We start from the raw sequence: 12,679 nt of genomic DNA on the forward strand, positions 1-12,679 counted from the left end.
GCCACACACGGAATATCCCCGCAATGCACGAAACGTAGCCGGCGCATCGCGCACGGACAGGGTGACGGCAAATCACTTCATTCTGAGTCGCAAGAATACCCATTACAGTCAAACCCGGTTATAGCGAACTACAATATGCGCTACGATTAGTTCGATATATGCGATATTTCGATATAGCCGAACCCGCCCATAACGAGTTTATTGTTACGAGTTCGCAATACGCGGGAATCCCCCCGCCACCCCCGCATGCAGAAACGAACAATATAAAGTATGTCATTATACATACACAAAACAATCGATCGATTGCAAATAATAGGGCTACTTTTCGCCTTAACTGCCTACTTCAAAAACTGCCTACTTCACTACTTTCGATTCAGCCCCCTGGCCAAGAGCTATGAGCGTTCTGAAAACGAGAAATTTATGCCGGCAAAACCTTTCCGAATTGCCAACATTGCTGAGAAAAAAAAATACCTTTGCGGCGAAACCTCACCCCATAACTGGTAATAGTAATGTTCTTTTTAATTTGCTGTAGACGTAAGAAATACAAAAATACGCGCTGAAAACAATATCTTATATTTTTGAAACAGCACGTCAGATGGGATGATGTCAAATGATGAGATTGGCGGCCTTGTCGCGACTGAACAGGGGAGCGACTTCGGCAAGTTGCTCGAACGGATGGCTACTAACCGACTCACCCATAATTTAGAGGAGACTTTACGACACTTTCACCCTGCCCAAACCGGGTTTTGCCCAAGTACGGGTACACATGGCAGTCTATGGCTTCTCCGGAGAACCTTTAGTGAACCTTCTTCGGACTGAAACCTCTTCGGTGGACTTATGATGGTCTGTGTGAGGGGCGACCATAAAGACACCACCAGGCGACCGGTTGATCCTCTTGGAAAGTTCATCATCATCATCAACCTATTTACGGCACTGCAGGGCAAAGGCCTCTCCCATTATTCGCCAATTACCTCGGTCTCCAAAATGACCTTGATTAAGTGGTCCGTGTGCGGCGCGGACGTGTGAAATGAACTATTGCCACCTGCGAATGTTTTTTCCCGTCTTCTCCACTTACTCTTCCCTAGCGCGAGGCATTCGACCTCTCCTGTATGAATAAATAAATTCATTAATTTAAAACAACACGTTCCACGAGGGAACAACAACGACAACTTTTGCTCTACCGCTGTTAACGTGCGGAGATTGCGCTGTGGTCCCGTAGTTGGCTATTCCTGTGATACTCCCCTTAAAATTCCGTGGAATCTCACGCGTTTTTTTTTTGTTTACAGCGAAAGCCTTAAGTTCCCCAATTTGCGAGAAGCCGTTGTCGTCGTTGTTGTTGCTGCTATTGTCCGGCGAAACAAAGGTCAGTTTCCCACTGTAAAAACTAAATATTTAAAAAACGTTATCCGACGGGATCTGAACACGCGTCTCCAACAAGGTCCACGAGCAGCGGCCTGCAACGCCATAATACTTTCGCACAGCCACGTGAGCGTACTTCAGGTACACGAGCAATTTTTAAAGACGATAGTCTTTCTTGGGCTACTTGAACCCAGAAATTTTGGTCTGTCTGTATGTCTGTCTGTCTGTCCGTCTGTCTGTCTGTCTGTCTGTCTGACTCGATTCAGCCACCCGGCCAAAGCAAAACAATGCCTGCGCAATAGTCTTATATAGTCACCTCTAAATCTACGCGTCTATGTCCGGTGTAATGTTCATACTTGTCAACATTGTTGAAGAAGAACAAGACATTACGCAAATATGAGACAACAAATCAATACAGAAGTGATATTTGCAGTGTTCCTTTATAAAAAAAAAAACATGCTTGACTTTTGCGAAATTAAATACTTCATCAACTGTAGAAAAAGAATTCACTCCGCCGTCGCCTGCTGTCACCCGCGCCAATATAGCTTCTGGCGCCATTTTAAGAAATCAACCGGCTACAGTTACGCAAGGTTCCACTAGATAGGCTCCACGTTCTGCTTGCAACGTACGTGGAGTAGGGAAACGCGGCTCTATAAACGTTGAAGTAGGGCTCCTCGATTAACGCGCGTCTTCGCCGTACGGCAGCGTTCGCATCGAGACACCCGGTTTGGAGCAGTGGAACGAGGGAAATTTAAAATGAATCAAGCAAACCTTTGGCGTCTTTACCTTGGGAGGAGCGCGACGCAAGAGGAACAACATGAGAGGTGAGCGGGAAAGCGAAGGGATGCATTTACTTCGCAAAAGACGATAAAGACTATCGTCTTTTGACGGCATTTGCAACGAAAGGAGCAGATACGCGGCCAATTTTTTCCTACATCGACGACGGTCACGACCTTCGGGTCGAGTACGAAGTACCGGCTTGCCTACTTTTCAAAGGCACACAGATTACCAGCGATGATAATGGTTGTTGTTATTCCTTCTCGAATGCGAAACCCTTATACACTGATCGGTTATACCCGGGCTTCTACGGCGCCCACTTCAACAAATCGTGGTTGCAGAGCGTGAATCGCGCGCTCGGTCGATCGGCTCTACGAGGGCCGTGCCGGCGCAGACGTCCCTCAGCAGGGCACAGGCGGCGGCTCGGGGCAGCCGAAGGCCCAGGCGTAGGCGGGAGACGTGCGTGTGGCGAAGCGCAGCGCGGCTCGACGGCGCTCGTCCTCCCCGCAGAAGGTGATGGCCAGCCGCAAGAAGAAGAGCTGCGACAGGGGAGCGTACTTGCCCAGCGCGCCTCGCTGGCTCTTCCAGGCGGCCAGCGATACCTCGACGGCCCACCTGCCGCAGAGAACGTACACTCATGGACGAATAAAATGCGAACACGAAGACATGAACCAAAACCCGCCAAATTTAAAAATACTGTTCGGGGAGATTAAACAATGGCGTGCTATCGGCATTTTCGGTAAACGTACATTTCCCCAAGTCTGTTACTATAATTAAGCCACGTGTAAGTTTGTCCTGCATGGAAAGAAATTGCGCTATTTGTATTTTCGTGATCGCGTTTCATTTGAGCATGATTGTATACGGGCCTCCTCCCTTAAATGCGTAATTAAATTCGACCCAGCCAGAAATCTCGTCCGTCCGTCTGTAACTCTCGATGTGGCACACTTTCACCCAAAAGAAGGGGTGAAAGTGCACCACATCGAGAGTTACAGACGGCAAGCAAGCGACACTGCGACTAGATATTGTAATGTAAGACCGCCCACATTGCTCAGAGGGAAAGCCGACTTCAAAGAAGACGCGGTACGGGGAAGGTAGGGGTAATTGGGGTACTTAAAAAAACGCTGGGACCTTCATATTTTGACATCACACTTCTGATATTTACCCCACAAAACGTTTTTTCCGGTCACAATGTATCGCGCGTCATAAATATAAATTGGGTTTTATGAATTCAAAGGCGCCAGGGATACTCTGACAACTGACTGGAATTGACCGCAGAAAATGTGTTCTTGGATATGCGTTTATGTATAGTAGTGAAGCCGATTCTAAATGGGCCCTGTGCACAGTCCTATGAAAACTGTCATAAAAACAAAATACAACCTCGTTTAATTTGAAAGAACAAGCCTTTGGTAACTTCCACACTAAACTTAATTTCATCCCCTGGATACGTTCTAACAATGTAAACTCTATGCAATATTAAAAAAAACTTTCAGATTTCAATCTACAAGACGTAAGCAATGACCTAACAGGATAAATATTAAAACAGAGATATCAGTGTTGCAAGTGCACGTTAGAGTTCAAGTGTACGACACGATCTAACGGAGCTAGAGGTACCACTATCACGGAATCATATTTCTTTGTTCTGGCCTTGGTCGGTGGCCCCAATCACTCTAACGTGACGTCATGAGGAACCGACGAGAAAGTGCCTCATTAGTCACCACTGCGGTCTTCCTTAATAATCAAATTAGTCTTTAGAGCATCGTGTTAAAACTGACATCATTGCTACTAGTCTTTTGGACGAACCAAACTTGGAAATTTGGTCTTTGCAGCCTTCTTAATAGCAGTGGCTTAGCTCGGCTATGCGAGGATATACGCAGCTCCAGCTAAGGTTCAGCTGGTTATTCTTAGGTTTCCTGGTCGTTTAGGATTAGCTAATTATCATGCTTACTGCTGCTAAAACGATTTCCAATCCAATACAGTCCAGTCCAATCCAATCCAATCCAATCCAATCCAGTCCGGTCCGGTCCGGTCCGGTCCGGTCCGGTCCGGTCCGGTCCGGTCCGGTCCGGTCCGGTCCGGTCTGGTCACTGCTCCTCGCGCATGCGCAGCACTGCTCTCCAGGAGCCGCGCGAAACGGCTATCAAGCGGCTCCGGCGCAGCGTCAGACTTGGCTACTGCGCAACGGAGGCGCACAGCTGGGCACGCGCCAGCGGCAGTGCGTCTGCCGCGACTATGACGTCCCTCCGCTGGAATGCGCAGACCGGCGAATGTGCAGAGCCAATTCTCTACGCACCCGTACTTCACTTGGATTGGATTTCCAATTTACAATCCAATACAATCCAATTTAACCCAATCTAATCCAAACCAATCCAATCCAATGTAATGCTCCTCACGCTTGCGCAGCACGGCCCTTCAAGGTCCACGCAAAACTGCTCAACCTCAGCCGGTGTAGCTTACGCTACAAAACTGCGCGCGGAATCGCCGAGGCGCGTACTTAGTGCGGAGAAGCACCTCGAGCGCAGAGCCGTGGGCGTCCAACTGGAAGTTCTCCCGGGCGTAGTCGGCGAAGCAGTGCTCGTGCTTCGCGAGCAGTGCACGCGGAATGGCCGCGTTGAAAAACAGCGCGCCCATGTGCGTGCCCAGGGTGCCGTAGTTGACGCTCAGCTCGGACACGCCGGGATAGAAGAAGTCCGGGAGCAGATACGCGGTGGGAATCATGTCCGTCCTGCTCGGCTTGGCCTCGAGCATCGCTCGGGCGGGCACGCGCCGGTCGGTGAGCCGGGCGTGCACGGCGAGGTTGGCGATGAAATTGTCGCCGTACAAATCCTTGTGTGCGGCGAACGTTGTGTTCCACCAGCTGCCGTTCGCACCTGCCGCGGAAAGGTAAAATAAGAGGTAAAAGAGTAATGTTCAACTTTCACACTCATGCAGGATTATTTTTATAGCCCTTGATATTCATAATATAGGGCGTCCACAACCAATCATTTTAGAGTAGACTAAAAAGGAAAGCTTTCAAAACAATCGTTAGAACGTTATTACATGCAGAATTGTGTTTTATTACACGATTTTACAGCCCTTAGGATTTTATTCTGTTGCTCTAAGAGAGTATAAAAAAAATGCATGCAGTTGCATACGTGTGGGTGAATGGACTATGTATGCACTTACTTATTTAGATGAATGATTTCATTATCTGCGCAACACAATGACTCCTAAACCGCTTCGCTGGGTGATTCCCCACTGCAGAGATCATTTGGCCATACCAATTTTTTGTTCTGCTTTGTGAGTCTGGCGGAGAGCCTTAGCCGTAGATGTACAGTTCTAGTGCTAATCAAAACGGGGGATGGAGACTACGCCAAATTCTCGTCTAGACGGCGGCACACATGCATTTATGGCCAAATTCGCTTCAGTAAACGTAGTTAATACGGCCTGCGGTAAAGTGTGGCCCAGAAGCTTGGGTTTCGTGAAAAAATTCGGGAAAGGTAAAATTACGTGAATCAATAAAGCCGCAGAGATAGATCGTGGGGACCAAATCTGAGAAAGGGAGCGTCTAAGATGGATCACGTGGTATACAAACCACCCAAAAGAAGGTTAGCCCCCCTGTTTGATTTTGAGTGTACGGTTTAACGCACCGACGCAACGCAGGCGATGAGGCGCGCCCTAGTGGAGGACTCCGGAGTAATTTTGTCCACCTGGGAATCTTTAACGTGCGCCGAAATGTCGTACACACAGGCGTTTTTGCTTTTCGCCTCCATCAGAAAAGCGGCCGCCGCGGCCGGGAATCGCACCCGCGACCTCGTGCTCAGCAGCGCAACGCCATAGCCACTGAGGTTAGCCCCCCCCCCCTCCCCCCCTCATTTTACAAGACATCTACCGCAAGTGTGGGTGGGCGAGGTATATGTGTACGGGCAATCCAAATAACAAAATGAACACAAGAAAAAGGGTTGGAGGTAATGCACGGCGACGGGAAGGCGCGGAATAGTGTAAGAGGGTGGTGAATGGTTTAAGCGTCTTGAATGCTGCAAATGGGTGTCTTCATATTAGGATGATACCCATCTTCTAATTCTCCCGATCCCTTGCTCCCACGTTGACCGCTATCTTTGATGCTGCTTGCCCTCTAGCGTTAGAAAGGGCTGCTCCAGCTACGAGGTTAAGACGAAATGAACGGAATCTACAACAAGCAACGGTATATCGTTAAATGCAGGGATACTTTGCACCCCGTGCACCGCAGTCAGAAAACCTAAATGCTACGCATGAACGAAGGGACATCGATATAATGAGTGCTTAGTGAATTTGGAACCATCCGAAAATCATGCGCTAGTAACTCTGGGAAGGCGGAAGGCCAGAGAAGCTGAGGTGAGACAGAATTTTGATTAAGGGTACGAACTCTGTACGGTAGTCGTGCTGCGACTACCCTTTGCTCGAAGTCATCCAATCTCGGTAGGTGGTCTAGAATCTGGTGGTATAGACGTATCCGGTCGTGTCGGAGAATCCTAGTCCTTAACTGTCCCCAAATTGGAAATTTCGACGACCGCAGCGTTCGGGAGTGCAGGCTGTACGCGGTCTCCCGGTTACGACCACAAAAGAGAAGTGATATTAAAAAAAAAAAAAAAAAACGGCGTCTTTTTGCCTTCCTGTCGTTTACTCGGCCGCTGTGGTTAAGTTCTTGCCCTGGTGGACGCTTCCTTCCGAAGGAGCCGTCTATGAGCATTGCAAGCAACCAAGCAAGCAAGCAAGTACGTTCATGTACGCCTCGCGTTTGAAAGACACGAGGATAAAGTGGGCTTTGCTGCAAGCCTTTTCTTTTTACAGGAACTCAGAACAAAAATGTGCGGGACCTTTGCCATACACACCTTTGTTGTAAAAACTGTAAAAAAGTGTAGTGCCCTCTCATTCTGTGAAGACGGATTACCTGCGAAGCTGGACGCATTCGACGGAGTTCACGAAACAAACCACGTTTGTTTATAATTTTCGATTTAGCATACTTCCTAGCCATTTAGCTGAATGAAACTTGGAACGACTGGAGCTTTATTCTAGCGAACAAGCATGATTCTGTCTGTTTCCCTGCCGCGTCGTAGGCATATTACTGTCTGTGCAACACACAAGCCCATCCGCTCGACCCGTGAAGACACCAGACAGGTCGCATTCGGCTGTTAGACGTCCACGTGTCAGCCTCCCGCCAGAACAACGGACATGTCATCAGCGAGGGAATGAAACCTACGGCTTCGCGTGCACGCCCCACCCCTCCTCTCTCCACTCCCCGCACGTGCACGCCTAAACCGGCAAGCGCTTATGTGCACGTGCTTAAACGTGAAAAACACCGGCAAATAACAGTTCTGAAAGAGAGGTCGGCGGTGGCGAAAAGAAAAGCCGGAACAGCGTAGAGTAAAGCGGCTTCACCGGAATGAAAACTAGCGGCCTTAATTAAACATATACTTCCTTGCAGTAAAAAGCCCAGGATTTTGGCTGTCGTAAGCGCTGCATACCTTCGGCGACCATGTTCATTCCCAGAAGGATGCCCTCGTCGAGCTCCAATTCTTTTGCGACGGTGCGCATGGCGGCGCCCTGGCGTCGCACGGACTCCCACATGTCGGCAGCGAGCTTTACGGTGCTGGGCCCTTGCAGGAGGCCGCCCAGCGCCGACAAGAAGCCCGTTCCCAGCAGCACCTGCAGGCCGCCCAAGCAAGTCCGGCGCCGAGCGTTGAAGGACACCGTGGTGCGCTCGACCGACGCGTTGTACTCGAGGCTCATGTACTCGGCGACGGGCACGAGCAACGCGTAGCGCACGGCCGTCTTCAGGCTGGCCGCGCCAAGCAGGGCTACGAGACTCCGAAGTGCCGCGACGTCGTTGACGAAGACGCGCTTGATTGGGTGCACAAGGAGTTCCTTCCAGGTCAACTGGGCAGAGTCCTGTGATGCGAGGCAAAAAACACGGGTCGGCACACACATTCATCTGTCAAGATGAGAGGCGCTAAGCACAAAGGCAGACATGCCTTATATACCGTGGAAGCACTGCTTTACCCACTAAACGTTCCTAAAGAAAGCGGGAAGCTGTAGCGTCAGCTTCCGAAAATGCCTACAAGAACAAGGACAACGACATGTGCGTTATTTTTGCGTCAGCAATAGATGGTGTGCGTTGGCAAAAACTCCCGGGCCATTTCCACTAACGTGAAACCTGGGGAGGGGCGAAGCATGCAGTGTATAAGTGTATTCAAAGATTGTAAATCTCTCTCTTGCCACACGGCGTGCGCTGATTTGGCGGCGGAGGAGCGCCGCTGGGAGGAACACTCGCGCGCTTGCTGAGGCGGTGGCGCCCTCTCTTGCGTGGAACCAGATTTAAGCAATTAAATGAGAGACAGACTGGCCGCTTATTGTCTTTTTGTAACCCGCCGCTGCAAGCTAAAAAGTACGCTTTAAGAGAGAAGATCTAGGGGTTTGAAACCAATTTCGAGACAGAATTTAACGGATTTATGTTTTAATGCAAATAAATCCCGATTGCTTCTGCGCTTTAAATTGGTTCAAACAATTTTAGTTTATTTTCAACCTGTTTTATTCATTATACACTTGTTTTTTGACCATCGTCTGACAACGTTATTTTCCGCGACGTCAGGAGACGATGACGACAGGAAAACTATAATGCTTCGCCCCTAAAAAATTAGCAGTGGCTTAGCTCGGCTATTTCCCGGATATACGTATCGTCAGCTAAGGTTCAGCAATCTAATCTAATCCAGTCCAATCCAGTCCAGTCCAGTCTAGTCTAATCCAGTCCAGTCCAGTCCAGTCCAGTCACTTCTCCACGCGCATGCGCAGCACGGCTTTCCCGGAGCCACGCGAAACGGCTATCAAGCGGCTCCAGCGCAGCGTCAGACTTGACTACTGCGCAGCGGAGGTGAACAGCTGGGCACTCGCCGGCGCCAGTGCGTCTGCCGTGACTATGACGTCACTCCTCTGGAATGCGCAGACCGGCGAATGTGCAGACCCAATTCTCTACACACCCGTACTCCAATTGAATTGAATTTCCAATCCAATCTAATCCAATCTAATTTAATCCAATCCAATCCTATCCAATGCTCCTCGCGCTTGCGCAGCACGGCCCTTCAGGATCCACGAGAAACTGCTCAACCTCGGCCAGTGTAGCTTACGCTATAAAAATTGCGCCGCCGCCGATTTGCGGACGTAGAGAAACCGAACAACACAGAACGACAGAGCGCGTGCGGAAGGCGGTGACGTCAGCCGAGCAGGCGGCGGCATTGGCTACGGTACTGCTGCCGGCCCAGTTGGTCGGGAGACGTGAAGTTGAAACGCGGCCGGCCCGTCTCTTTCACTGCGCGACGCGCCCATCTCATGGTGTGTTAGGTGCATCTTGTCAGCGCTTGTACGCGCTGTAAGGTAGAGCGAGCAGCAGCGATTGCAGGGCCAAGCAATCGGCGCAAAGACGGTGGAATGAAATGGCATCGACGACATGCCGATACTGGTTGCCAACAGGAGCGACACGCAGCCGATGCGCGTATGGGGCTCTATTCACCCGTCAGAGTGGTAACCAGCTTCGTCAGGTGAGCAGAGCTTAAGAAGGCGAGCTGTCTCAAGAGGTCCTGGAATTAGGACTCCTCCCCAGGGCTTGCGGCTCTAGAAAGATGTTTATAACTCCTCCTCGCCGCCGCTAAAGCGAGAAAGCGTGGCCACTGAGGGGGTAAATAGCAAAGCACAGTTGGCACGCTGTGCGAACGGTGTGCGAGAAATGGCGTATTGAGGGTTCCAGTTGGTATGAATGCATACTTAAGAGGAATGCATAATTAAGAGGAATGCAATAGACCACGTTTGGTCGGCAAGGAACAAACTGTTTTTCATGTTTGACACCACAGCTCTTTGCTCGGCCCCTTCTACTAATACGCTTTTCGATGCGGGTCTATTGCATTCCTCTTAAATGGTGTCGCGTTTATGTTGGCCAAACGGGCTGCTGCTTAAATGTTCGTTGGCGGGAGCATGACAGTTCACTTAAGGGAGTGCCTTCAGGACATCTTTCCACCCATTGCAATGATTGTGGTTGTACGCCTTTCCTACATGATACAGCAGTACCGTTGCGGCACGGTGACCAAAAGGCGAAGGAAGTAGTTGTGATGATGTATAGAGATTGGGGAGAACTCATGACCCGGCAGTTCAAGACAAGAGCAAGGTATTTCGACACGGGTTTGACAGACGATGACCAACATTTATGCAGGACGGGACGCAAGGGTAATGTGGTACTCTAACCAGGAAAGGTACACTTAAAAGGTACAAGCGAGAGTTCAACAAAATCAAACTAGCCTGAAGAGTGACTAATAGTCCCTCACACAAAAATGATTCAAGGTTGTCGCGTCAAAAAACAGTCTCACGTGGTCGATGCACGGAGATGTCGTTGCGGCGCTCGCAGGCGCGAGCGATGCAGACGTCTTCAGAAGGAACAGCCCGGATTAAGAAGCAGCTTCTGAAGAAGTGAAGGCCAGGTAGAGAAGATGCCGTGGCACTGTCTGGGGAAGAATAGGTGCACTCGAGGAAAGGCCACAGCCGGGCGTTGCCAGTGGCGACGTGGTGTCTCGACGTTCTATGCCAACGGTCGCAGAACACCAGGTTCCTCGCCGTCCTGACTACAGGCTTGCGGAACCATCGAGCCCGCCAGGCAGCCCATCTTCCGAGCCCGCTTATTCCTCCTCGTCTTCCTTGTTCGGGTCGCTGCTTCGCAATACACAATGATGATAATCGACGGCGACAGCTTGCGCTGGTCCTTTTCTTCTTTGGTTTCCTTTTGATATCGGGCACCATGCCACAGTAGTGAAAGCATATAAAATTCGAAAAATGTCTGACTGGTGTGTTAGCGCTCTGCCTTTGTCGCTTTTAGATGCAGAATTTGCATATCTTGATAAAAGCGGTACATGAGAAAGTGCGCCTGCGCAGTTGCTTTTAATGGGTTCATGTGTCAAGTTTTCATCTTTGTTTTATACTTTCAATGGCTTTATAACTGTGTGTCTTCCATAAAAAAATTTTAGTTTTGGTTCAGGGTTTGTCCAGTCTCATCCTCCCCTTTGTCCCGTCATTTGTTCGCTGCGAAGGTGAAAGAGTTTTATATTCTTATTTCAGTAAAGAAGGGACTTATCTCTAAAATAAGCAAAATACGCCGTCGCGAACACTGAAATGTATTTGTCAAGATTTTCTATTGGTGAACGGTGTTTTGAAGTCTGTGGGTCAGGAAGTACTAAGTCCTATAGGAATATAACAGGTGGGTCCGCCTTAGTCAGGCAGAATATTGGTTCGCCTGCTTGTAGCGTTTCTCGCTCTAGAACCCTGGACTCATTCGATTGTCCCATTTCCGCGAATTCCGCTAGACTGCTCTCTCTGACTCGTAACGCCTAAGGCTGCGTGAGCAGGTATATGATTATGGTATATGTATGTGTATGATATGGGATGCACCCGAAATCGGCGGATTCTATTTGCGCAGAAAAAAATTCGGGGCACTGAATTCAGCCCACGTGCTTTGAAGGCGAAAGACTGGCGTATATTAGGAGAGAGAGAGAGAGAGAGAGAGAGAGAGAGAGAGAGAGAGAGAGAGAGAGAGAGAGAGAGAGAGAGAGAGAGAGAGAGAGAGAGAGAGAGAGAGAGAGAGAGAGAGAGAGAGAGAGAGAGAGAGAGAGAGAGAGAGAGAGAGAGAGAGAGAGAGAGAGAGAGAGAGAGAGAGAGAGAGATTTCTTGCAATGCAGCCAGTTCTACGCAGTGCTGGTAGAGCGTTGTGGGATACAGTGAGGGTGAACTTGATGACTGAGTATGGGTAAACAGAAGCAGGATTCAGTTTGAAGCTGTCGCAAAAGGCGTTTCTCTTCCACTGACCAGTACGTTCTATATATACGCCCACGTGTCGACACCACATCCACACAATTTTACCGTCTTTAATCCATCGTAATCAATTTTAATCTGTCCTAATATGACCCTAATACGTCATGATTCATCTTAATTTTCCGTAATCCACCCTAATCACATATTGATCCACACTGCTATTAATTACTTAGGGAATTAACCGTCTTTTAAACATGGCTGGCATGCCCTGCTTCGCTTCTTCTCTTTCTTCGGTTTTTGTACCGTTCGTGTGGACGCCGCTGTCATTCAAGGTGACCTTCCGATAAGGCATACTATAAGGTTTTCGCCGAAATAACTAGGGTACGCGAGTTGTTTAAGTTTAACTACCAGCCAAAGAAGTCTGTCTCCTTGCCACACGCCGGGACTATCTAGCTAGTTGCGCACCCACATGTCTCGGTGCAGTGAGATAGCGGAGCGTACCACGGCACTCCGGAGTACGGGAGCCCAGTTGACGCCGCGCGCGGAGTCGTCCAGCTCCGCCAAGTCCACCAGCGTCTTTGCCTCGGTCTTGGCATAGGCTTTGGTCACGTGTTCCGCGCTGTCGTCTAGTTGTATTATGTCCTCGGCTTCGACATCCTCCTTGAATCCTTCCAGACCGCGCATCGCACGGCCTGCCTCCCTGGAGATGGACAATTAACATTGAGTCCAAAAAGCTGTACCTGTT

At 49.5% G+C, this 12,679-nt stretch overlaps 1 protein-coding gene across 4 annotated transcripts in view; it reads right to left on the minus strand.

Annotated features, from left to right (window-relative positions):
* Positions 1-2,155: 2,155 nt before the first annotated feature.
* The window catches only part of LOC144163396 (uncharacterized), an 87,649-nt gene continuing 77,125 nt past the window's right edge, over positions 2,156-12,679 (minus strand). Inside the window, exons 4-7 of one of the 4 annotated variants that reach the window (XM_077694373.1) lie at positions 12,436-12,634; positions 7,617-8,040; positions 4,628-5,003; positions 2,156-2,675 (exon numbers count right to left, since the gene is read on the minus strand). In XM_077694373.1, the coding sequence (XP_077550499.1) occupies positions 2,444-2,675; positions 4,628-5,003; positions 7,617-8,040; positions 12,436-12,634 (1,231 nt within the window). In that variant the 3' untranslated portion in view covers positions 2,156-2,443. Of the gene's footprint in view, positions 2,752-4,627; positions 5,004-7,616; positions 8,041-12,435; positions 12,635-12,679 lie in introns of all 4 variants that reach the window. The other 3 variants (XM_077694371.1, XM_077694372.1, XM_077694374.1) reach the window with 3 other exon arrangements.

This window comes from Haemaphysalis longicornis, unplaced genomic scaffold, assembly GCF_048455015.1.
Source record: "Haemaphysalis longicornis isolate Haplotype H1 unplaced genomic scaffold, Haemaphysalis longicornis Haplotype H1 scaffold_12, whole genome shotgun sequence".
In the NCBI taxonomy this organism is placed as follows: Eukaryota; Metazoa; Arthropoda; class Arachnida; order Ixodida; family Ixodidae; genus Haemaphysalis; species Haemaphysalis longicornis.